The following is a 24,016-nucleotide window of genomic DNA, read 5'->3' as shown; positions in this document are numbered from 1 at the left end:
CCGAATTGTGTGATGTATGGATAAAATGTGTACGAGTAATCTACAGAAATTAGTTTTGCCTAAATCGGCCTCATGGTGGCACTATAACAGGCCGTTGAGGAATATTTGGGGCAGAGGTTCATCGTTGGCATCCATGGAGTGTGTGTGCAAAGTTTGGCATGGATCGGGCCAACGGTACCGGAGATTAGCTGTTCACGGACGGACGGAAGGAAGGAAGGACACACACACACACACACGGACGGAGTGCAAAACATACTCTCTCCCCATGCCTTTGGCCTGGTGGAGACAAAAATGTGGCGCTCAGTCCGGTGGTTTGAGACTTCCAAATGTATGGTACATGCTGCCAGTATGTCAAAGGAGTAGATCTGAATTTATATATTCCACATGTTTTGTACTTTAAAAATTTTAAACTTTAATTCTATATCAGTCAATGGAGGTTGGACATCCATGGGCCAAAACGATGCTGAAATATGGAAATGAGAGACATCATAGAACTTCTGTCAAGGCTAATATAACACACCATGAATACAATAAAAAAAAATCCACATGTACAAGGACTCACTTGTATTATAATGTATATTAGACAAGATTAGGAAAAAACCTTTGCACACCTAGAAGTCAGGCGTCTGCACAGGTGCGTAGGCCAGTGGACACCAATGAAAGGAATAGAATGCACCCGCACACTGTATATTTGCTCATTACAAGAGTATTTTTCTTTTTAATGCAACGTTTCGGTCCCTCCGGACCTTCTTCATGCCTGAATTAGACTTCTCTCCTCGGAGATATAAACTATAATAGTCCTCACGTACATTGGTTGGACACTTAACTGAGGAAATAAGCTCAAACCCAGACATCAATCTCATACAAAAAAAAGTTTATTCGACAGTGTGTCCAAGTCCCAACAGACCTGATTAAAAAAACAGACAAAAAACAAAACAAAAACAATTGCTACAAACTTCCAAAGAACTCAATCTACACAAAGTTTATTCTTAAAAATACATTAACCAGAACACAAAAGTAGCAATAAAAGATAATATATGTTAAGTGGATTCTCGTCATTTCTGTATGATATATAAACAGCCTCAAAATATGTGGAATGGGGGACATGAGTGAGAGGATGAGATTGGGTGGATGAGAATGTATGTGTGTGTGTGTAGGTGGTGGGGCGGGGGGTCCAATGTATTTTTTCTAATTGAAAGAATTGTGATGGTCCAGTCAGTGATGCAACAGTCATGTGGGCAGACAAAAAAGGAAAGGGGGTTACTAGAGGTAGCAAAGGGGTGTGCCAAGAGGTAGCAGATAGCAAGAGGAAGAATTCTAGTAGAGGTAGCTAGCAGACAAGAAGAGGAAGAGGTAGCCAACAGATACTAACAAGGCAGCCGACACATCTAAGATGTTCAGAAGAAAATGGCATTTCTTAGATGTTGGTTGGTTACCGGCCAATGTGGTTTGTGAGAACAGACACAACATGCTGGGCAGCATTTAATTTCCCACCTTGACTAACAGTGTTAGCGAACAGGGCAAGTAGTTAGTGTTTAAAAAGCAATGTGAACATGGTGCTGTGAATGGTTGGAGTGGGGTGAAAGCGAGGTAGGTTAGCGGGCGCTAGGCATTAAAAAGGAAGGGTGGCAGCTAGTGGCTACATCATCAGCACCTAAAAACAGCTAGAAGCCCAGGCCACTGAGCTTTTCAATCACATCTCACTCTTGGTAAAAAAGAGCTTTATGAAGGTCAGGGTGTGGGGGGATTATGCCTGTTTGTTTTTTGTGTACTTCTTCAGTGCATTGCGGCAGGGTCTGGCTAGGTTGGTGTGTAGGCCGTCTTCAGTGTGAGCATCCAGTTTAGTATACTGCACTTGCATGAGAGTGTGTGCGTGTGTTTTATAGTGACACGCCTGGCTAGCGGAGGCTAGGCGTGGGGAGAACTTGTGAGGTTTCTGGGTGCTCCCCATCCATCGGTGGCCTGACCCATGAGACAGAGGCCAGGGAACAGTCATCAAACACCCCTCTGGCGCTCTTTCTCTCGTACACGCTCGCGCGCACGCACGCACGCACACGCACACTGTGTGTCACACACACACACACACACACACACACACACACACACACACACACACACACACACACACACACACACACACACACACACACACACACACACACACACACACACACAGTGTATCATTTTAAGAGGAGCAAGAGGTAGATACTCAATAAGACCAGAGATTGAGGGCAGTCTACATCCCCTCAGATAAGAGTGGGCATGCATGTGTCACAGTCAGTTACAGACCATACACCTCATCTTCTAACTGGCCTTAAGACCTGACTAGCTCCACCTAGTGTTTGGATAGGGAAGAAGCGCTCTGTGTGTGTGTGTGTGAGTGTGTGTGTACATGAGGAAAGAGCTACAGTGTAATTTGACATAAGATACATCATCTATAGGGGAAAGGTGAGAAAGGGTCTTATTCAATCCCCTTATCTTGTTTCCTAAAACACTAAATAGTCATTTACTAGCCAGTATATCAGCGTGTATCTGACCTTAACTGGGGAAATAACAGTGTTCTTTACTAGAATAGACGAGGAAAGCAGTTACAGCAACCTCGCCGGTGTGCCCTGAGGAAGTGTGTGTGTGTGTGTGTGTGTGTGTGTGTGTGTGAGCAGTTTGGATGACCCTTGCCAAATGAGTCCTGAGTGTATGTTTTGTGTGTCTGTGGGAGTTCTTTGAGAGTTGGGGTAGAAAATACCAAGCCAATAGCAAAGGCCATCATTGGGTCTGAAGTTAAGAGATCTGAGCTTGTGTGTGTGTGTGTGTGTGTGTGTGTGTGCGCGCAACGTCTTGTACTGTAGTATAAGATTCTGCAGGTTCAGAACCGCATTTCTAGGACCCTATATGGAACTAAAACAAATGCTATTTCAAAATAGATAACTGATTCTCTCTGGTATGCAACTCGGACAGCGCGGACCTGTGCCTGCCTCGTTTACTATTGCCGTCATCTAGGGACCTAGAAACGTTGGCCTAGAAATGTAGTCCTGAAACTGCAGCCTCCTGTACTGCAGAAACATAGCATTGGATGTGGGGGGGGGGGGGGGGAGAGGGTTAGTTGTCAGCCACTCGTCCAACAGGGGGAGCGGGAGGGCCCACAGGAGCAGGAGGCATGGCATCAGGCTGTGCAGGTGCTGGGGCAGGGTCTAAGAAAGAAAATATGCTGCTGTTAGAGAACTTAGCGTCTGGCGCATACAGATTTCATAGATATTGCACTAGGAAATGCTATACGTAAATGAAATAATCAAATTACAATACGAGTTTGTCTTTAAATGACACACACACACACACACACACACACACACACACACACACACACACACACACACACACACACACACACACACACACACACACACACACACACACACACACACACACACACACACACACACACACACACACACACACACACACACACACACACACACACACACACACACACACACACACACACACACACACACACAGGAAGCGTTGTACTAACACATGCCGTTTGGAGCTCCAGGGTGGCGAGGACCCATCATGGGAGGCATGCTGCCAGGCGGGGGGCCACCAGGGGGTGGCCCAGGCATCATTCGCCCAAGTATGGTCTGCCCTGGTCCCAGTGGTCCTGCATACCAGAGAAACATGTTATTGTAATTCAGACACCAGGGTTGAGGAGAGCAGGACACAATAACCCCTTTTCCACCGGGGTTGAACCGGTTCCGTTCTTTTTTCCCCCGCCTAATTTTGAACCAAATTAATTGGTTCAGCTCACTAAAAGTCAGTTCGGAACTGGAACCAAAAAAATACTTCTTCTTGCCTTGAAGTAGGAACGAAAGTGGCTGTGTCACTATTCAGATTGGAAGATGCAGATGTGATATAAACCATAAAAAACTAAAGAACGGGACCAGTTCTAGAAGTTATTTTGGTGGAAAAGGGGCCAATGAGCATGAGTCTTTTTAAATGATCCCTTCCACAGGGCAGTGCATATGATCAAGCCATGTGCACATAGTACACACTTTACTTTTTCTTTGGTGCCTCTCACCTGTCTGTCCCGTGTGGTGTGGTGTCATGTTGTGGTGCCCCATCGCAGGGAAACCAGCATGCATTGCAGCAACGGGCGGGGGTCCGCTGAAGCCCGGAGGAGGTGGTCCATGGTGGGGACCAGGACCGGCAGGCTGCCCCTGGGCAGCAGCAGCAGCAGCAGCGGCCTGCTGCTCCATCTGCTGACGGGCCTTCATCTCAGCATACTTCAGCTGCTCCATGTGGAAAGCTTGGCGCTCAGTCAGCAGCTGCTGCCTCTGCAGCTCCAACTAGGATCCAGTGAATGAGAAGGGAGATAAATATAGATTTAAATATAGGATGAGATCTAACAGCCATGTGATTCTTTTCCCCCCTGATTAACTGTTTTGACTGCATTTTCTTTACCTGGCTTTATTGCTGCACAAATATACATGTGGAGAAATAATATACTTTCTTGTTCATTCCATCCGAATATGGATTCTTCAGTCAAACAAGCCAAATAAAACAGCTATCACAACAGGAGCAGTAGAATAAGACATCAGAAAGAGGGAACATCAAGGAGAGCAACCCAAGGCTGATTCCAAAACAGCAGGAGAGGGAGTTTGCCGTTATGTGTGAGAAAAGAGAATGTGTATATATGAGAAAGGGGAAACATATTTCCCCCCGTTTGTAAAAGGTATGTAAGTTTGTGTGCTTGACAAAGGCGACGTGTGTGTTCAAGTGCTAAGGAGGATAGTGTTTTACAGCCCGTGGTAGCATAGCAAGCCTGGCCTCTCTTTCCACCTCTCTCTAGTGTTACAGAGGGTTTATGTAAAGCAGGGCCTGTTTTTCATGCACTATTTACAGCTGCTAAACTGGGCTACACTCCCGCTGCCTCCACCATGAACAGAGTTTTACACTCTCGCTTCTGTCTCCAAGGACACACACACACACACACACACACACACACACACACACACACACACACACACACACACACACACACACACACACACACACACACACACACACACACACACACACACACACACACACACACACACACACACACACACACACACACACACACACACACACACACACACTTAATTTGCAGCTTTTTTTTCTTTTCTAGAAAAGTAGCAATATGTCCCACTTCTCCAGAATTAGCATGGAACAGGGAAAACGCAGCCTCCTCCCAAATTTCAAATGTGGGGATCTTTTCCAGACCCTAATTTTATAAAAAACTAAATTAATCAGTTTGTATTCATTAGGTCTTTACTAGAGGTAACGATGTGCACCGTTTTCCATTTCACAAAACCTCCCAAAGACTTACAGCCTCTTTCTCCCGGTCCATGATGGTCTCCAGCTCCTCAAAGTGCCTCAGCTTGATCTCCAGCTTCTTCATCTGGGTCTCCACCAGCAGAGCCACCAGGGACTTGATCTTTCTCTCCTCCACTGCTGCCAGATGCTGTAGAGAGGCAGACATTTATAATCTATGTTTCAATCTGGATTTGAATCCAAATGTGAGTTTGATTCAGACGCTGTAAAGACTGAAATCTTTTTGTAACATTCTTATTCCCAGGGATGTTAATGAGTGTTTATTTATGCCTCCCCTCCATAAGAAGGTTGGTGTGCAAACTGTGCATCAGGGTACAGGCTTTAGTTCCGACACACCATGGTCCGACAGTCATTAGACTGACAAGCTACCCCAAACCCTAACCCTAAGCCAGCACGACGCAACGCATTTCGGACCAACACACGTCGGCATCAAGGGGGATTTCCTCACCTTTGGTGTGTCGGATAAGCGTGCGCACCTCGTGCATCAATCAGCTGCATCAGATTGAGGAAGGCATATAAACTACAAACAAAGTTTGGCAGACTCCTTGAGATGTCATTAGGGTTCCATCCATGTCTACATAAATCTATTTAAACAGGTGTGTCCTGCACACCACCCAAACTCTCAGAGGTGCACACATGAAAACAAAGTCACTATAACCTCCACACAGTAAAAGTGTAAACCACTTCCTATAGACTTTGTAAAACAAACCAGAGTTACAACTGTACTTGGACCGTTGCCCTCCTCCAGTCTACACCAAATCTCTGTGCCAAAAATAGCTGATCTACAAGCTTGTCCTTTTAGATCTGATAATTTTGGTAAATGTTCCCCCCAGAATAGGGATGCTAATGGTCAAGTGGTTCATTTATCCATTTGTACAAAGCGAGTTAAATTAACACTGAGGGATTTACTTTGTACATATTTATTATCACCACTTCACCACTTTTCAACATATCTTCATATAAACGGTCCTCACTAATATAATACCACAATTTTTGGTCAGTCAAAATAGCAGATCTACAAGCTTGTAAATCGGCTAATTTTGGCAAAGAGCTTTGCTGTAGAGTGAAAAAAGAAAAAGGTACAGCTGCAACTCGGGTTCGTTTCACTAAGTATAGAGGGTTTAAGTGGTTAACACTGGTGGGCATAGTGCTGTCCAGGGTGGGTGGGACCTCACCTTGGCCTTGGTGGCGGCAGATGCCAGGGCAGCAGCAGCAGCAGTGGCGATGTTGCCCTCGCCAGCGACATCGAGTTCCAGCTTTTTCCTCTTGTCGTCTACCTCCTCTGCCGCTCCTTTCTCCTCCTTCTCCTGATCTGACGTCGACGTCTCCATTGCTTCCTCCTTGTCTTTATCTGACGGGAAGAGGAGCAGGGAGGTAAGCATTCGCATCATAGAGTATGTGTGATAGAGCAGAGGTTCCCAAACACTGGTACACGGACGGTTGCTGGGCCGCGGAACATGTACACCCGGTTTGTGGACAGTTGCTGGTCCATGGGACATGTACAACCGGTACGTGGGCGGTTGCTGGTCCATGGGACATGTACAACAGATACGTGGACAGTTGCTGGTCCATGGGACATGTACACCCGGTTTGTGGACAGTTGCTGGTCCATGGGACATGTACAACCGATACGTGGACAGTTGCTGGTCCGTGGGACATGTACAACCGGTACGTGGACGGTTGCTGGTCCATGGGACATGTACAACCGGTACGTGGACGGTTGCTGGTCCATGAGACATGTACAACCGGTACATGGACAGTTTCTGGTCCATGGGACATGTACAACCGGTACCGTCAGCGGTACACAGACGGTTGCTGGTCCGTCCGTGGGACATGTGCCAGCGGTACGCAGACGGTTGCTGGTCCGTCCGTGGGACATGTGCCAGCGGTACGTAGACGGTTGCTGGTCCGTCCGTGGGACATGTGCCAGCGGTACGTAGACGGTTGCTGGTCCGTCCGTGGGACATGTGTAACCGGTAGGGCTGTCCCCGACTAAGGATTTGTATAGTCGAAATTAATATGAATAAATTTGCTGTTAGTCGACTGATAGTCGACTGAACACCCCCCTGCACCCCCCCCCCCAAAAAAAAACAACACATTTGCATTAAGGTTGGGCGATAAGCTCTCAAGGCACCGCGTCCTGCCTGTTTTTGCAGCGCCGTTCGCTACGCGTTGAGAGCTTGTAGATCCGTCTATTTTTGCAGCGCAGCTGCGCAGCCAGGGTAACAAAATAAAAAATAAGTTACAGGTGGAGATGAAGTGAAGTTGGAACGGACAAGCAGCTGCAAGCCAAGAGCTAACATCACAACCACTGGCTGGTGACAGTGTTGTTAGCCGCAGCAACATGTAGCCTGCCCTGGTAACTTCTCCTCCTCCCCGGAGAACTCTTGCCTCCCCGCACCGTCGGGGAGGCTGATCCACAAGCTCTCAAGGCATCGCGTCCTGCCTGTTTTTGCAGCGCCGTTTGCTACGCGTTGAGAGCTTGTAGATCTGTCTATTTTTGCAGCGCTGGTGTCGGGGTTCGTTCACGTTGTCAATAAAAAAATAACCTAGATTACAGGCGGAGATGAAGTTCAATCAGTGGGTTGAATCAGTAGCTACGCGCTAAGCTAACGATCCCCGACCCTACACTAACACTAGCAGCCTGTTTTTTATTTTCCCCCCGACTTCACGGGTGGCGCATTGGGATTGTGATGAGACACGAGACAGCAGTGTGCATTCTGTTGTGACTGTATATTATTAAACTGCATGGGTCTGGACTCCGGAGCATAAACAACATGTAGGCTACAGTACAGTAGCCTCCCTCGGCTTGGTCCCTCCCAGCCTTTACTCTGGCTGCCAGAGTGTTCCCCGATGCTGCGGTGCGGGGACTGGGAGCATACCATTATAACGGAGGGGTTTTCCACCCGGCCCAAAAGAAAAAAATCGTCCCGACTGTTTTTTTTTTTTTTTTTTTTGGTGAACATCGACTGAGAGGTTGTCAGTCGACTGAGACCCGTTCCGATCGATTAGTCGACTATTCAACTAATCGAGGTCAGCCCTAGTAACCGGTATGTGGACTGTTGCTGGGCCGCGGGACATGTGCCACCGGTACGCAAGAAAAGAGTCCAGGAATTCCAAGATTTCCCAGACGGTCGGGAATCTATAACCTTTGCGTCACCAGGATCTTCCAAACAGCGGGGATACCACTCGTCCCGTATTTGGAAACTAAAATACGTGTCCCGTAATGAACTGATTTTATTTTAAGGTTGGGGAATACATATGAATGACTGTGTGATTTATATGACAATTCTGCTGTTCTCCTATATGTATGCTGTTGGCTCCGGTGTACCTGCTGCTGCAGTCTTGTCTCCTCCCTCATTGTCTCCCTCCTCGCGCTCAGAGGCCTCAGTGCTCTCTTTCTTCACCTTCTCTCCTCCCTCCACCTTATCTGCCTTCTCTGCTGATTCACTGGGCTTCTCTGCCTCATCCTTAGACTCCGCCTGAAGGACAAGCACACATCCACACACAGACGGATGAGACTGATGCACTTTAATAGTTGTAGGAAGGATCATGGTTGTAGATGAGGAGGCATTAGAGTTTGACAGAAAACAAGAGAGAGAGAGAGAGAGAGAGAGAGAGAGAGAGAGAGAGAGAGAGAGAGAGAGAGAGAGCGACAGACATTTGTGTCAAGCTGATGTGTTATGATGAGAAATGAGGGGCATAAAAGCCAGAGTAGAGAATGGGAGACATTAAATATGTAATAGTAACCATACTAGAGCACACAAAATGAAGCGCAATACAGTGCAACACAAAATAATAATATTATTAATTATTATCATGATCATAATCATCATGTATAGGATCAATTTGGTAAAATAGAGAAAGTTTAAATATAAAATCTTCAGTTCTCAGCTCCACTTTCTTTTTATTGCCGCTTTCAACATTTTGATCTCAGATGATCTTCATCAGGAATTTCTTGATGAAGATCGACAGAGATTGAAACATTGAAAGCATCAATAAAGAGTTGAGAACCAGTGTTCAGATTTATATCTAATGTTGATCTGTCGTTTATCCAGGACCTGGACTATAGATTGGATCTCTTGATCTCTTTTAAAATAGATAATGTGGCCAGGGAAGTTTAGGGCATTGTGACCTATAGAGAGTATGCGCATGCTTAAGGTGAATGGCACATCGAGTGGCAAATCGAGTGGCAAAGCAACAGGCAAAGTGAGTTTAACATCGTTTAATGTTGTTTAATGCAATCAGATATGACTTTTCTGTGAGGATGTATGGGCTGTCAAGGCCAGAAAGTAGTTTTTGCCACTCAGTAGGCGTTCCTGCATAACTTCCTGGTTTGATGATGATGTCACGCGCATACCCTCTATAGTCAAAGTTTACTGACCGGCTTGCATTCAATGAGTCACTTTTTGGTCAAGTCCCGGGAGGAGTATCAATGTGTGGACATTGCTAATGGGTACTAATGATGGCGCTATAAGCTACCACAACAACCCAGTGGAGCATAGTTAATGTTAATGTTAGCTAATGTTTTTACATTACCCCCCAGGTCTCCTAAACAATGGAACACAACCCCTATGTGAATGAGTGGAAAATTAATGTGGACAGGGGAAAGGAAGCAAGGAATATTTGAAGAAAGACAAATGGAGAGGTAAGGCCAGAGATAAGAGAGGTAAATGTAAAAGAGAAAGGGGGAAAAGGCTAGGGCAGGATTCCCAGTCATGTCTCAGGACACTAAAATCAAACTGCATTAGGAGCAACTCACTTCTTATCATTGCAATCAATCAATGTAGTGGTGTCAACTCAAAGGAACACAAAACAACGTGTCATAATCTGGTGACCCACAATAAAGCCCTTATATTTAGGACACATGAGAGTAGAATTATGATAGCTCAATTAAGATATTTTCTTAGATTCAAGAGAACTGTATTGTGGAAAACGTTGACCAAACAAGTCTGATATTGTATAACTGGATTTGAAATTCTGGGTTTTTGACAGGTCCCTGATAGTGACAGATGGCTCAGTGGAACTCAGATGGAACAGTCTCTTGTGTGGCCTCACCTTATCGCCCTGCTGTGAGTCGGAGTCTGTGTCCGCCTTCTCGACTTCTGGGGTCTCTGGAAGGACAAAGAAGGTAATCAGAAAACACAACAACTCCCCGTCTCACACGATGAAAACGGTGTGCATGTGTGGGGTCGTGTTCAACTTAATTGCCACATGCAGTGAGGTATGATGAAATGCTTACTTGGCGTGAGGCTGCCCAAGGCAAAATAAGTCAGACAATTATGATCAGCGCACAAGATACTTGCTACATTACAAGGCTTTGGCAGTAATATGTAACATAATATATACTATATAACATTAGAGCAAGGATAGTTGCTGGTGTTATTACATAGACATACCATAACCCCTTCATTTACCAGCTGATGGCTTAAAAATACAGTCAAAAAGTCTATAAGGGAGGGAAATCATGTAAAACCAGTGTCTCAACCCCTTTGTGTTGTGTCCGCGTGCGTGCGTGCATCATGTAAAACCAGCGTCTCAACCTGTGTGTTGTGTCCGCGTGCGTGCGTGCGTGCGTGCGTGCGTGCGTGCACGCATGCCTAACAGTCCATGAGTGTTAAATCGTGTCATGGGTGCACTTGTGCATTCACAGAGTGTTTTAATATTGATCACCTCATGTGTTGGGTGAGTGCTGAAGTGGGCAGTGAAAGCATTTAAAGCAGCTTATTGATTGTGAATGTGTTTACAGAATGCAGTAATTCAGGTGTAGGCAGATGCTAGAGAGAGAAACTAAAAAGGGGGTGAGAAAGAGAGAGAGAGCTGACCCAGTTTTGAGCCCCTCCTCTCCTCTCGCCCCATCTGCCACTGCCGTTTTAATCCACCGGTTACCACGGCAGCCAGCCATGGTTAACGTACACATGCACACACATACACATGCACAGTAACTCAAGGCCATGTATAGCTCCCAGTGGCCAAACTGAGACATACATGCACAGTAAAACCTTATTTGCGTCCAAAAGAAACAAACTAATTAACAAAAACTAGGGTGATAAACATCAGCAGAGAAGACTTAAAATCAGCAAAATGTCGATCAAAAATGAGTAAATGAAGGTGACTTTTGCCTGCTGTCTGAAAACATCCAGAATGTTCACTATAAAAGGCAGTAATATAGCTCTTTACTGCCTTCCAGGGGCCAGATCCAAGAATACAGATAATAGAAGCTCACAAGTCTTGTATAATCTGTATTCCCTTACCAGGGGTGTCAAAACTCATTGTAGGCCTGATTGTTCTAAATTCTGCTTCATGCGATCCAAACCAGTTGTACATGCATGCATTGCCTTCGTTCTTTTTTAACCTGCTCTTGTGTCTTCTCAGTTTCTGCTATGAATACAAAATGTTGGATGGAATGGTGGAATGTGTTATATGGGGGGTAAATTTAGTACTCTATAATAGCACGCCCAGTATTGATCAGTGAATTATAAATTAAATGACTGACCGGTCTTTTCAGGCTCCTCGGGGGCAGTACCCGCAATGCCACTGCTCTCCAGGCCATAGGCAGGGTCCACCTTGCCAGTGCTCCTGGCAGCCTCCTGCACCTTTTTCACATGCGCCTCCACCAGCTCTGCTGGCACCTCCTCACGTACACGAGAGAACTCCTCTGAAAGAGGGATGAGATTGATCGATCAAACCTTTGAAACTTCTACTTAATGGACTTTCCCACAGTGCATGCTAACCGCAATCATACTGTATGCAACTATGATTACAGTAACCATTATTTTGAGAATCAATTAATCCGTCAAAACAATTTGCAAATGATTATGTGATTAATTTAAAACATTGGTTCCCAACCTTTTTATACTAAGTACCACCTCAGAAAATGTTTGGCTCTCGCATGTACCACCATAATAAATAACATTTATTATTTGTTTATTTTGTTAAAATACAGGACCGTACCTGCCCTTTTTGTTCCATTCCTAAGCCAATAATGCTGCTGCTCTGACAAAACTCTGTCTAATCACTAATTAGCACAACTGATAATTCTAATGTGATTAATCTGTCCTCAAATCTTCTTTTAACGGGAAGGTGTGCTGTCATGCCCATTTCAGCGTGGCTGGATAGCCTATTTCAACCAATTGCTTGGTCAGAAGAACTATACCTGTATTAATATAAATATTTCATTCCAGTTTTGTCTTTCTTTTTTGGGTGAGTCCTCCGAGTACCACCACCAGATAAACAACAAAATGATGGCACATGCTCATCACACTCATCACTCACTGCCTTTATCGGCAATCGTTTAATTATTTTTTAATTTGTTCGTTTAATTCTATAATATGCTATGACTGGAATGTCATAAATAGGACATAGGATTTTTTTCTACAATAATTAAACCATGTTGTCTGGATGGATTCATCTTTTCACCCCTAGTACAACACACTGACTGATTCTCCATATCCTCACCTAGCGCTGCCTTAGCTGCAGCAGAGGCCACTCTGGGATCCACCACAGAGGCCAGGAAGGCCACAGTGCTCATGACAGGGTTGCCAGACTGACTGAATGGAACCGGCTGGTAGGCCAGTGGTCCCAGTGAGGCCTCCGTGCTCTCCAGGTAGGGGTCCTCGATGGGCAGCCGCAAGAAGTGCAGGATGCACTCGTCTTGGGTTCGAGACCCCACGTGCTCCGACACTTTGTTCCAGTCGTCCTTGTACATCTCCAGCGCCTGAAGGGAGTGAAGATAACCACGACATTATGTGATGTGGTGGGCACTTTTCTATAAAAAGGATACCAACAATGTGTTTAGCTTGGGTGGCCCTTGTGCGAAGCAAGTCACTAACCATGTAGAGATATACAGTATATTGTATTAATGCATGGGGGATGAAGCAATAATAGGGGTGAGGTGAAAGAGAATAAAAGGGAAAGGAAGTTGGCAGAAAGGGAGAAACAAGACATATGTAAGGAGGAAGAGCAGTGGCAACCACCTTGTGTGGTTATAGATATGTATGTAGAAGTGCAGGAATAGACTTGGTTTCAGAGCTCACTGGGCCAGTGTTAAGTCAGTAGTAGGGTTGTGGGACTTACCTCCAGCAGCAGTAGAGTTTCCTGCTCAGTCCATTCCCTTGTGTTGTTTGAACCTTTACTCTGTGGAGACGGACATTAAAACACATCACACCTCTGTTCAACATCACCCCATGTTAACTCTTTCCGTGCCGACCACTAGATGGTGCTGTTGGCTCAGAGCGGCACAGTATTCAAGCCGCACGGCCCTATTTTGATGTGAAACCAGCTGGTTTGGAGTGCTTCCGGTAGCATGGAATCATATCCGGGGCACATGGCAGATGTTTTCGACCTCCTAAAACATGGATGTTTTGTATGATCGCCTAGGACGAAATGGAACGAGTCCTTAGTTTATAATGTTTAATAATGATTTTACCGGCCTTTCCTTCATAGATGAAGGAAAATAATCAATGACGTCACCAAGCGAAGCGAAGCGTTGCCTGGCGACGATGACGTCATTATAAACATTATAAACTAAGGTCTCGTTCGAACTCGTCCTAGGCGATCTGTGACCATAAATCAATATCGCTCGCAGAAAAGGAGTTAAACAATTATTCATTCATTCAAAGATGTATAAAGGCTCTAAATACGATTGCCTCAAAAAGGGATGTATGACATTTTTACATTCCATTATTCATCCGATGAATCCCCAAATTCCCGTCACACACACACACACACACACACACACACACAAAATAGTGGGAAAATATTTAAAAGCAAATCTTTACCTTGGAATTTTTCTTTGCATAAAGATCTACGCGCAAGCCAAAGTTCTGCAGGTCAGTGGGCTTGTCTTTGCCTTTCTCTGGGAAGGTGAGCATCTGCTGGTTAGGGGGGATCTAAACAAAAGACAAATGTCATAATCAGCCCATAGTTCTCCATCTCTTCTCTCCTATTCCTTGTTCCATTTCTGTCACAGTCTATTCTGAGGTAGTCTTCTCTCCCTCACTCCATCCGTATTCCTTTACAGACCTGCCATCGTACTGTGGCTCTGTCTACTTATGTTCTTACCTGTGGTGGTCGGTGGTGCATGGGCATAAGGCCGGAGGGAGTGTCGGCCAGCACATTGAAGTGGGGGGTGGGCGGGGGTCCCATGGGCAAAGGCCGGCTCTCAGAGTCCACCTGGTAGTTCACAAGACCCCACTGCTCCAGGAAGGCATGGACCCTGACAGAGGTTACAGTGTTTGTCTTTAACAATGTAGTGGCATCATTGTCCAGGCATTGTGACAATAATGATAATTATACACGCTTAAGGAATAGTTAAAAAGGATTCCTGGCTAATAAGCCTGATATGACTTAAAACATTATTATTTCCCTCTAACTAAAATGAAGTATTAAAAACACATTTTCTTTTTAGAAATAGTCATCTTTTAATCTTACGAGGGACAACTCTCATCGCAAGTTGATGATGCCATTTGTCCTGTGTGGTCCACCCCTATGGAATGCATGTGCTTACACCCTGAGCGCACAGGGCGGAGTTCTCCGCCCTATCAATTAGTAACGAGCAGTGCTCAAGAGAGATATTGATCAAAAGGACGGAGATTATTGATATCAAAACTGATCACATCGCTCCACAGGCTGGGAGCGTCTGTGGGACGTCATCGAAAATTGCAAACTTTTGACAGCAACATGTATGAGTTGTGTGGACAAAACTTCATCCACAGATCAAATGGTATGAGGATGACTAGATTTTCATTTTGGCAAAGTATTCCTTTAACATTAGTGACCTCAGAACCTATAGGGTACATTGGGCGAGGTAAGGGATTTAAACTCTGTTCCACCAGCTCACCTCATGACTGCACACACATCTCCAGTCAGGTTCCTTCGGCAGGAGGTGGAGGTGAGGTACTCTTGTGGGTTCAGACGGTAGGTGTCTATCATGAAGTTCCGATAGGCCAGGTAGCTGTTATGGAACAGAGTAAAACAACACAGGGGGGTCATCATGGTGACGGTAATAACAAACCAACGTAGATATCAAAGTAAATATTGAAAATGAATTTAAATGACCCATTTTTAAATGGACTGCATTTATATAGCGACTTTGTCCATAGCACTTAATATGTTTCACATTCACACCGACGGCAGAGGAATCCATGCGATGTACCAACCTGCTCATCAGGAGCATCTAGGGGAGCTGGGGATCGAACCGGGAACCTTCCGATTCCAAGATGGCCACTCTACCTCCTGAGCCACTGCTGCTTAAAATGGCTTGTGTGTGTTTGTGTGTGTCCATGAGGTCGTGTTTGTTTGCATGGATGTGTGTGCGCGCAACTGCACTAGACTCACATTTCTGGAGATTTTGACTTATTCTTTCCGTTGAAAAACTCGGGTAGGGCTCGCCTCTCAATCTCATGGATACTAGAGGGAAGAATAAAATGAATAAAAAACAAATTCTCACACAAAACAAAAGCGATTTGGCAGGTTAAGATCATTATAGCCTTTGGCTGAAGAATAAGGAAGTTATATTTATAAGGGGTCTGTGTCACATGAGTTGTTATAGGTCTCCACCCACCAGTTGTAGTCGAACCAGGCAGCGTAGCTGGGAATGATGATGTGGTGGGTTTGTTCCGTCACGTTGTCCTCTCCAGAGTCAATGAGCCGGTTGACCTCTGCCTTGCTCTGCTCCTCATCCTCCTGCCAGAGACAAAACTGAGTCAGGGACATTCTGGAAGGTACCAAACGACTTCTGATTAAAAAGTGATGCTTTACTCACTTTTAGAAAGCCCATCGTGGACTTGCTTTGTGAAATATCAGCTATGTTATATGCCGTTAAATATTCATGACGTTTTGGTGCTTCACTTAAGACCTGACAGTTCTGTGTGTATTGAAATCTTACCTTGCTGAGGGGTAAAACAACAAAAACATTTAAGATGAAAACAGAAGAAAAATAATAATAATAAAAATTAAATCTTTTACCTTGCCACCTGACAGCACAGAGTCGTCCTCCATATCATCTGGTAAAAAACAAAACATTTCCATTGTTGTTAACGTTATATGACATGGTTCAGAACCAATATCTGGAACAAAACATTTCCATTGTTGTTAACGTTATATGACATGGTTCAGAACCAATATCTGGAACTTAAGCCTGAATCCAAATCAAAAGGCATTTACCCAAATCAGCCACATTCCCTCCTTTCACTGGAGTGTGTTCACTGTCTTTCTTTGAATTCACTGCAGATGAGAAGAAAATAAAATAATTAGGTGAGCAGGCACAGACACAACAGAGCACGGGGAAAAGAATGAACCAACACGGTTTTGTTTGGCAGGGAAGCATTATCTTGCACTCCGGGGTTTCAAGGAAGACAGCAAATTACAAGTTAAGGACGTGGGGATAGATTGGACGGAAAGTGGGACATAACAGATGGGACGTGATCTAGAAAGCGTTTTCACTTTTTGATTTGAGACCTCTTTCAGGGTATATCAAGCTAGAGCCTAGTACTGAACTCTGATTGAACATCCCTGGTGGCCATTTTCATGATTTCTAGAGAGGAACATAGAGGTGACGTATGTGTGTGTGTGTGTGTGTGTGGACTGCTGTTTCTCAAGCCGAGTGGATTTTTATGTGTCCTTATCCCAGCATATGAAAGATACAATGACACAGACAAGAAAATAATGACAAAGTCCTATTGGTGTTTTACCGTTTTTGCCCAGTGTGACCTCCTCCATGCCTGGGACAGAGGAAGGGTCATCCATGTCTTTAGTCAGGTCCTCCTCTGTGTCGTCATCCTCACCTCGGTGGCCGCGGCGCTTCCAGTGCGGCGATGGGTTCCTATAACACAGAAAAAGAGAAAACGAGAGGGATAAATGTCAACTCCAAGAGATTCAACAGTCAGTGAAAAATACAGATCAGAGAAATATATTTTTTAGATAATCCAGTTGTATGACATGAATGGTAATTACTTTGAGACAAAATACAATAATCAATCCAGTTTATTAAACAGTAATAAATGTACGTAACATAATTCACTCATAGTGAATTATATTTATTTTGGGGGAAGGAATCCCATCCACATATTTATAAAGATATTATTTATCCCCTCGTGTGTTTTATACCATCATATGTGTGTTTAATCACTTGCCAAATAAGAAAGTGACACCCTTACCCCTTCTTTCCTCCCTTTTTGCGGGACTCAACGGGGGTGCTGGGTGGCGAGGGTGATCGCCTCCTCTTCTTGCCAGCCGAGTTGGCCTTGCGCTCCTTGCGATCGGGTGTACGGGAAGACTGATCAGACAAACCCCACGTGGCACAGAGAGCGAGGGATGGAGGATGGGAGAGAGAGAGAAAGAGCCAGAGAATGAGAGAATGGAACGGTTGCACACACGAGGTGGGGATTGAGGGGGAGAGAAGGAGAGCAGGAGGGATGCGGTGGTGGGGAGAAGACGGGAGGTAGGAAAGCGAGAGCGAGGAAAGGATGGGTGACAAACGGACATGTGGAAAGACATACAGACAGCGTCCAATCTACAAGGCATACTCAAGCCTTGTGGACAGAAACTTCAAACACACACACGGCACGCATCCTACCTCTTCCTCCCGAGGGAAGATTCTCTGGCGGAAGCTGACTGGTTTCTTGTTCTCATCCACTTCGTAATCTTCTTCATTCACCCACTCGTTGAAGGCATCTGTATCCTGGACCCACTTAGCATGTACCTGTGAGAGAGTAGACAGGACAGGAGGAGACAGGCAGAATGGAAGAAGGCAGAGAGAGGAGCTCAATCATCCGTGATGATGTCCAACTGGGTACCCGTGAGAATTAAGCCCAATTTATACTTTGCTGTATGACTGTGTCACTCACCAATAACAGATTTTCAGTGACAGACGTGGTATGACCAAGTATAAATTAACCATTAGCTTATATTAGGGCTGCACAATAATGGCTGACAGGATAATCATGATCATTTCACTTCATACTGTACAATTATTGATCATGATGCTCTTGCCAATTGTGTTTTATGTGTGCCACATCTTTGGTGATATGGTATGTAATGGCCTCTGTAGTTCTATAGCCTCTGATGTGTCTTAATGTTGAGTTGGCTACTAAAGTGGCTGAGAGTAAGACATAAAATATGTTTTACTGGGTGGCTCAAGAGTATTTATTTGTGTGTCAAATAATATGCTTTCAAAGCAGGGTATTACAGTCAGCACTACATCTGCCCTAAATGTAAACAGGGTTCCCCATCTTGCAGTATAACTGGTGTGGGCTTACTTTCCAGGGCTTCTCTGAGCTGGGTGAATCTTCTATATCGGCGTCCACTTCGCTGGCGGACACCCAGGTGTCATAACTAGCAAGACAGAATAACAGTCACAGTTTAGTACTGAGCACAGAGTGAATCAATGTACAGAAAAAGTAGTAGACTGAACAGGCACAGCAAAAAAGCCCACTATCTTCAGATTAACAAAAGCGATCTGATGGGACCTGTGCCTTTTCACTAATACAGTATTTGTGCATTACAAGATTTCATTCCAGCCATTTCACTTTCTTCTGACACATACAGTAAGTGAAATGTGTCAAAATGTACAGCCGCACACTCGCAGCTCTCATTCAAAAGTAAACGCATTTATTTTCCATCGCAGAGTCTGCGGCTGCTCTTTCACTCTTCTCATGACTCTTTGGAGGCCAACACCTTTAAAATAGAAAATTAAATGCTACAGCATTGTTTTTCCTACTCAACACTACACAACTGTTTAGCACATTTAAGGACAGTCCATGCTCACCTGTCTGGGTACATGCCCCAGTGGACCAGCACCTGCTTGTCCTTTCGCATGACTGGGCGCAACCACTCGTCTGCAACACACACAAACAGGAACACAGTTACAAATTCAGCCACATAATGACTACTTGTAATCCAGGGCTAACAGAGCATAAGTACTAAAAGAACATGATAATTTACCATCTTCTTGCTGGGAGGGAGAGGGGTAGATATGGTGGGTGGCCTTGGATTTATCATCGGTGATGGAGCCCTGAAAAAAGAGAAAACAGAAGGGAGGCATTGGAGAAAAATAAATGACTGGTGAAAAGCCAATGTAAATAGAGCAGCAGTCCAGACAGTCCTCTCCTGGGTTGGTTGGATTCAGTTAGGAAGCACTCACCTGGTGTCTCTTGATGATATCTTTGAGCTTATTGGCCTGTTTCTGTTCAATGTCCGTTGACAGGTACACAGTGGGCCGAGTCAGACAATTATTCTACAGACAAGAACAACTAGGTTAGCATGGGACACACACACACACACACACACACACACACACACACACACACACACACACACACACACACACACACACACACACACACACACACACACACACACACACACACACACACACACACACACACACACACACACACACACACACACACACACACACACACACACACACACACACACACACACACACACACACAATAAATTACATTTATTTTGTATTGTTCATAGCTGTACCTGGACCAGAGTCTTCTCTACATTTAAGAACATCTCCACATTTCTGTCCATCCGAGAAGGGTTCTGTAGATCAAACCGGCGCCTGGTCAAGGAGGACACACAGCAAAAAGATTACATATAAATAGATAACAAATATTAGATGTGGGGGAACCCCTAACATGATTATTGTGATTTGATTTTAAGTTACTAGGTCTTGTTTTGTCTATCAATGACTATGATCTCATATATCTTTGAAATTCTGTGTTATTACTCCTCTAAAAGATTGCTACATCCTTGACCAGCAGAAGCCAAGCTTGATGTAGAACATTTCCTCTGAAACTTCCAAAACACCAACATTTCCAGTGATTTATAATGACTTTCAGATCTTCCACAAGCATGGGAATCTTGTAGGAAGACAGCTACTACTGTGCAATGATAACCCATTTGTTTACATGTCAGGACTCTATACGGGTGCAAGGTAATGGGACAGGTGGTTCTGTCAACTTAAATTGAACCGGCTGGTGTAAAGACCAGACTCACCAGCCCTGCTCGCTCTTGAACTTGTAGGCAGAGCCAAGGATGTGACAGAGAGCTCCAGCTGCTTTGAAATCCAGGAAAGTCTTGGCCTAAAGGAGGAGAGTGAGGGAGACATTTGGCCAAGTATGACAGTGTACCTAATACACACACACACACACAGAGAGAGAGAGAGAGAGAGAGAGAGCGAGAGAGAGGCAGTATGATACTATGTGGATGCACTTGTATAAAGAGAGGGGCAAAGGCATTATGATACTAAGTGGATGCACTTGCATTAATAGTGTTTAATCTGCTTACTATGATTTGCACTTGTAAGTCACACTGGATAAGAGCATCTGCTAAATGCCTACATTTTAACACAAATTTAAAACTTTGAAAGGCTGGAGGATTTGGGGCAAGTAAGGAATGATTGGCCTGAAACATGATGCTTTAGAGATAGCTGTTTAACATTTAGTGTGTGTGTGTGTGTGTGTGTGTCCGTCCTCACAGGTAGTTTGGTGAGGGCAGGGTTGTTGACTCTGCGCCCAAAGGAGTCTTCCTGGAACTGCAGCAGCTGCACAACCAGGCCAGCCAGGGACTTACTGGAGGGGGAGTCATTCTGGACATACTGGAACAAGACAAACCACAGCGTTGACAGAGCAGTCACAGTCATATTAAGGGTGAAATCTGATATAGAGATGTATGATGGAACATCAGACATGTTATATTACACATGGGGGGGTTTCAGGATGTTATGGGGTTAATGATTATTTAGTGCATGTTTCTGTCTTTTCCGTTTAGTTGACAGCAGGGTGGCACGATATGGCAATAATAACAATGACCTATTGGATGTTGTGATGGTAGTATGGCATAACACACACCGTATGAAAGTCTTCCATTTAGTGGTGGATATTACTTGCAATCTCACGATAGATATGTATCATTCACGATACAGAGGCCACGATACGATATATATCGATTATACGTTTATTCAAAATAATGACCATGTTGCACAAATAAAACACTTTCAGGCCCACAGAGATCTAAACATCCTAACAAGGGGTCTGGGAATGGAGTTCATTGCAACTTGCAATGAACTGGTACGTTTGGAAACACTGCGTCACCCAGATAATTCATGCCGTTTATTGCCGTATCGATACAGCAGCCTCTTGATCGATTCACCTATCGTCCGGATGTTCTATCGATATATTGCCAATTGCCATATCGATTAATTGAATGCACCACTACTTCCATTCACATTTTCGTCCACATTATTCATTTTGTGTTGATTATGTAGCTTCGGCAATCCTCTCTATTTATGTTTACACCACGAGGCATGTCACATGACCATGTGTGATTGGATTGCAGTGGAGTTCATATTGCAATTAAAGTTTCAAAAACGATATACAATCATGCAGATCTAGTGGTCAGATAAGTTAGGCCTGTCACAATTATTACATAATAGTCTACAATTTAGGCATTTAGTTAATCCAGGCATTTTTGACGCTCAGGGGGTGCCGCTCAAAGTGCGATCGGGATCGGCCCGATCAACATCAAGAATGTTTGATATTTGCTCTGCCCCGCTCCGATTATCCTGTAGTGTGTGTGCTATCAGATTTCAGATTGAAAAAAATCGGCTAGTGTAAGGCCACCTAAGCAATTATTTGAGATAATCACAATTATTTCATTATCATCTTCATAATCGTTTCCATGTTGAAACATTTTCATACATTAAAAAAGCTGAAATAGCTGATCTACAAGCTTACTAAGCTTACCAAGTATAAAAATAATGAACATGTCAGTAATTTCTTTGTATATTTCAGGTATTTACACAGAAATGTATTCTTTATTCATAATGTTCCAATGTTAAATGCCCAAAACACAATTAAATCGTTAATCACAATTATTTGTGTGACATTCGTCAACTGTGACAGCCCTACTTGCCAGATATTGGTCGTTGCATGTAAACTCTCTCTTAGGGTCTGATGTTAAGACCACGAGTGAATTTCACAGGAAGCATTACGCCTGCAGTCACATTATATCACCATTCATTCAGACAAATCTTGGATGGTGACTGGTTAAAACGTTAAATGTTCTCAGTCTCAGTATTTTTCTACCATAGCAGTTATAATCCATTTCTCTTGTACTGCAGAACACAATGAGTTGAAATGCCCTGTCTATGACAGCTCTGAGCTCTCCCATCTGTCTATGACACTAGAAACTAGTGACACACACACATTCTGTGGAACGACAGTCACATTGTGCTTTTTACTTGGCTAATTTACAGCCTAATTTTACTTGTGATTATAAATAATGCTTAGAATGTCCAATGATAAGTCAACTACCGGTATTTGAACAATGTGTCATTCTTCAATCATGCAAAAGTATTCTTGAGTCATCATCGCTTGAACATTATTACATTCAAATAAAGTATTTGAGTGTGCGAAGTTTACTATCAAAGCAGGGTACATTGCATTCTTTGTTTGACAAGGCAGCAACACCGCCTTGCGCGCACTATGTGAGAAGCTTTGTTGACAATAACAGTAGCGCCTGAAGATCAAGACGCTTCTTCCATGAGAAATCCAGCTACAGGTGTTTTCTCTACACTTCGTTCAAGTCATGTAAGCCAATTGTTTAACGCCGATAACAACAGTTGTTTAAAGTTATATGCATTCGGGTCCCACCACGAGTACCACCATTAGTTTTGTTCGGTACTCAGTCAATGCTACTGGCTGCCACGAAGATACAAATTCATCGTTTATTGACAAGAAAGTTCAAATAAATTTAGCTTAACAGCCAGACACTGTGTAGATACATTCAATTAGCTGTAAACATTGCCCCACATAATGAATATTCATCTACTGACTGGCTCGTTGTTTAGCTATGTGTTAGCAAAATGCTAGCGGGGTTCAGCCGGATCTATCTTCGAAAAGTCCAATTCCGTGGCAGGTATTTGCCTGCGTGCGGAGTTGCGGACACGTGCTTGGTACAAAAAAACAACACAGCACCTGCCCGTCCGGCTGGATGAATAACAACCTGCAATCGTCTGATCAGACTATCCTACGACCAGCTAAAAGCTAGCATCCCATTGTGCACGGGGGGACGCGGGCCTTCATTGAAATCAATGCTAGTGCAAGGCAAGCCTGCAGACCTTTTTGTAGTGCTTCCCGATCCACAGCCGCACGGTCTCCAGCTGAGACACAGTCTCCGAGCTCTCCCAGAATTTAGAGGACGGGCCACCGTCTTTCTTTCGTCCCACCGCGGTGCTGCCGCCGAGTGGGCCGGCCGCCGGTCCCCCCGAACCCGTTCCGCCTGCTGTGGCTGCCGTTGTCGCCATTGTGTTTCGTCCACTGCGTTGTCTTTCTCCTCCACGGCGTCCCTCACCGTGCAAGTTTTCGAATGGTACTGCGCAGCCGCAAACATGTCGATCGCGGAGTCGTACGTCTGGCAACGCGAGATTACCTATAGCACGTGTCCTGCGGCCGGTCCCGGTCCTTTTACTCTAAGGGCCGGTCCCCTAACTAATTTGTTGAGGAATCAAATACAAATTTAACCAAATGGGTTCATCTTGTTCCACTTTTTCCATGGCCTAATATGCAATACCAAACTGGGGGTCCTTGAAATTAAAAAAAGTTTGAGAACCACTACAGATCACTAAAAT

General features: G+C 44.5%; 1 protein-coding gene across 1 annotated transcript; it reads right to left on the bottom strand.

Annotated features, from left to right (window-relative positions):
• Positions 1 to 859: 859 nt before the first annotated feature.
• Positions 860 to 23,770, bottom strand: smarcc1a (SWI/SNF related BAF chromatin remodeling complex subunit C1a). The gene is made up of 28 exons (XM_079502514.1): positions 23,507 to 23,770; positions 20,864 to 20,983; positions 20,383 to 20,468; positions 19,864 to 19,945; positions 19,514 to 19,606; positions 19,315 to 19,384; positions 19,139 to 19,208; positions 18,630 to 18,705; positions 17,948 to 18,073; positions 17,529 to 17,647; positions 17,064 to 17,194; positions 16,537 to 16,596; positions 16,339 to 16,376; positions 15,935 to 16,056; positions 15,709 to 15,780; positions 15,212 to 15,325; positions 14,434 to 14,587; positions 14,151 to 14,261; positions 13,447 to 13,506; positions 12,829 to 13,087; positions 11,867 to 12,028; positions 10,429 to 10,484; positions 8,702 to 8,852; positions 6,546 to 6,721; positions 5,366 to 5,500; positions 4,073 to 4,340; positions 3,530 to 3,655; positions 860 to 3,188 (listed from the first exon to the last, which is right to left on the bottom strand). Exons 1-28 carry the CDS (start codon positions 23,690 to 23,692, stop codon positions 3,097 to 3,099), a joined length of 3,315 nt encoding a protein of 1,104 aa, XP_079358640.1. The 5' UTR covers positions 23,693 to 23,770; the 3' UTR covers positions 860 to 3,096.
• Positions 23,771 to 24,016: the final 246 nt, after the last annotated feature.

This window comes from Electrona antarctica (assembly GCF_951216825.1).
Source record: "Electrona antarctica genome assembly, chromosome: 6".
In the NCBI taxonomy this organism is placed as follows: Eukaryota; Metazoa; Chordata; class Actinopteri; order Myctophiformes; family Myctophidae; genus Electrona; species Electrona antarctica.
The sequence above is the reverse complement of the archived record's forward strand: the minus strand, read 5'-3'. Positions and strand labels throughout refer to the sequence as shown.

Excerpts from the sequence above, each read along its gene's own strand:
- smarcc1a (XM_079502514.1), bottom strand. The coding sequence starts at position 23,692 with ATGGCGACAACGGCAGCCACAGCAGGCGGAACGGGTTCGGGGGGACCG. Across the intron at positions 16,057-16,338 it reads CTGTGCTGTCAGGTGGCAAG|GAGGATGAGGAGCAGAGCAA; the intron begins GTAAAAGATTTA and ends TGTCTCTGGCAG. Across the intron at positions 12,029-12,828 it reads TGCAGCTAAGGCAGCGCTAG|AGGAGTTCTCTCGTGTACGT; the intron begins GTGAGGATATGG and ends TCCCTCTTTCAG.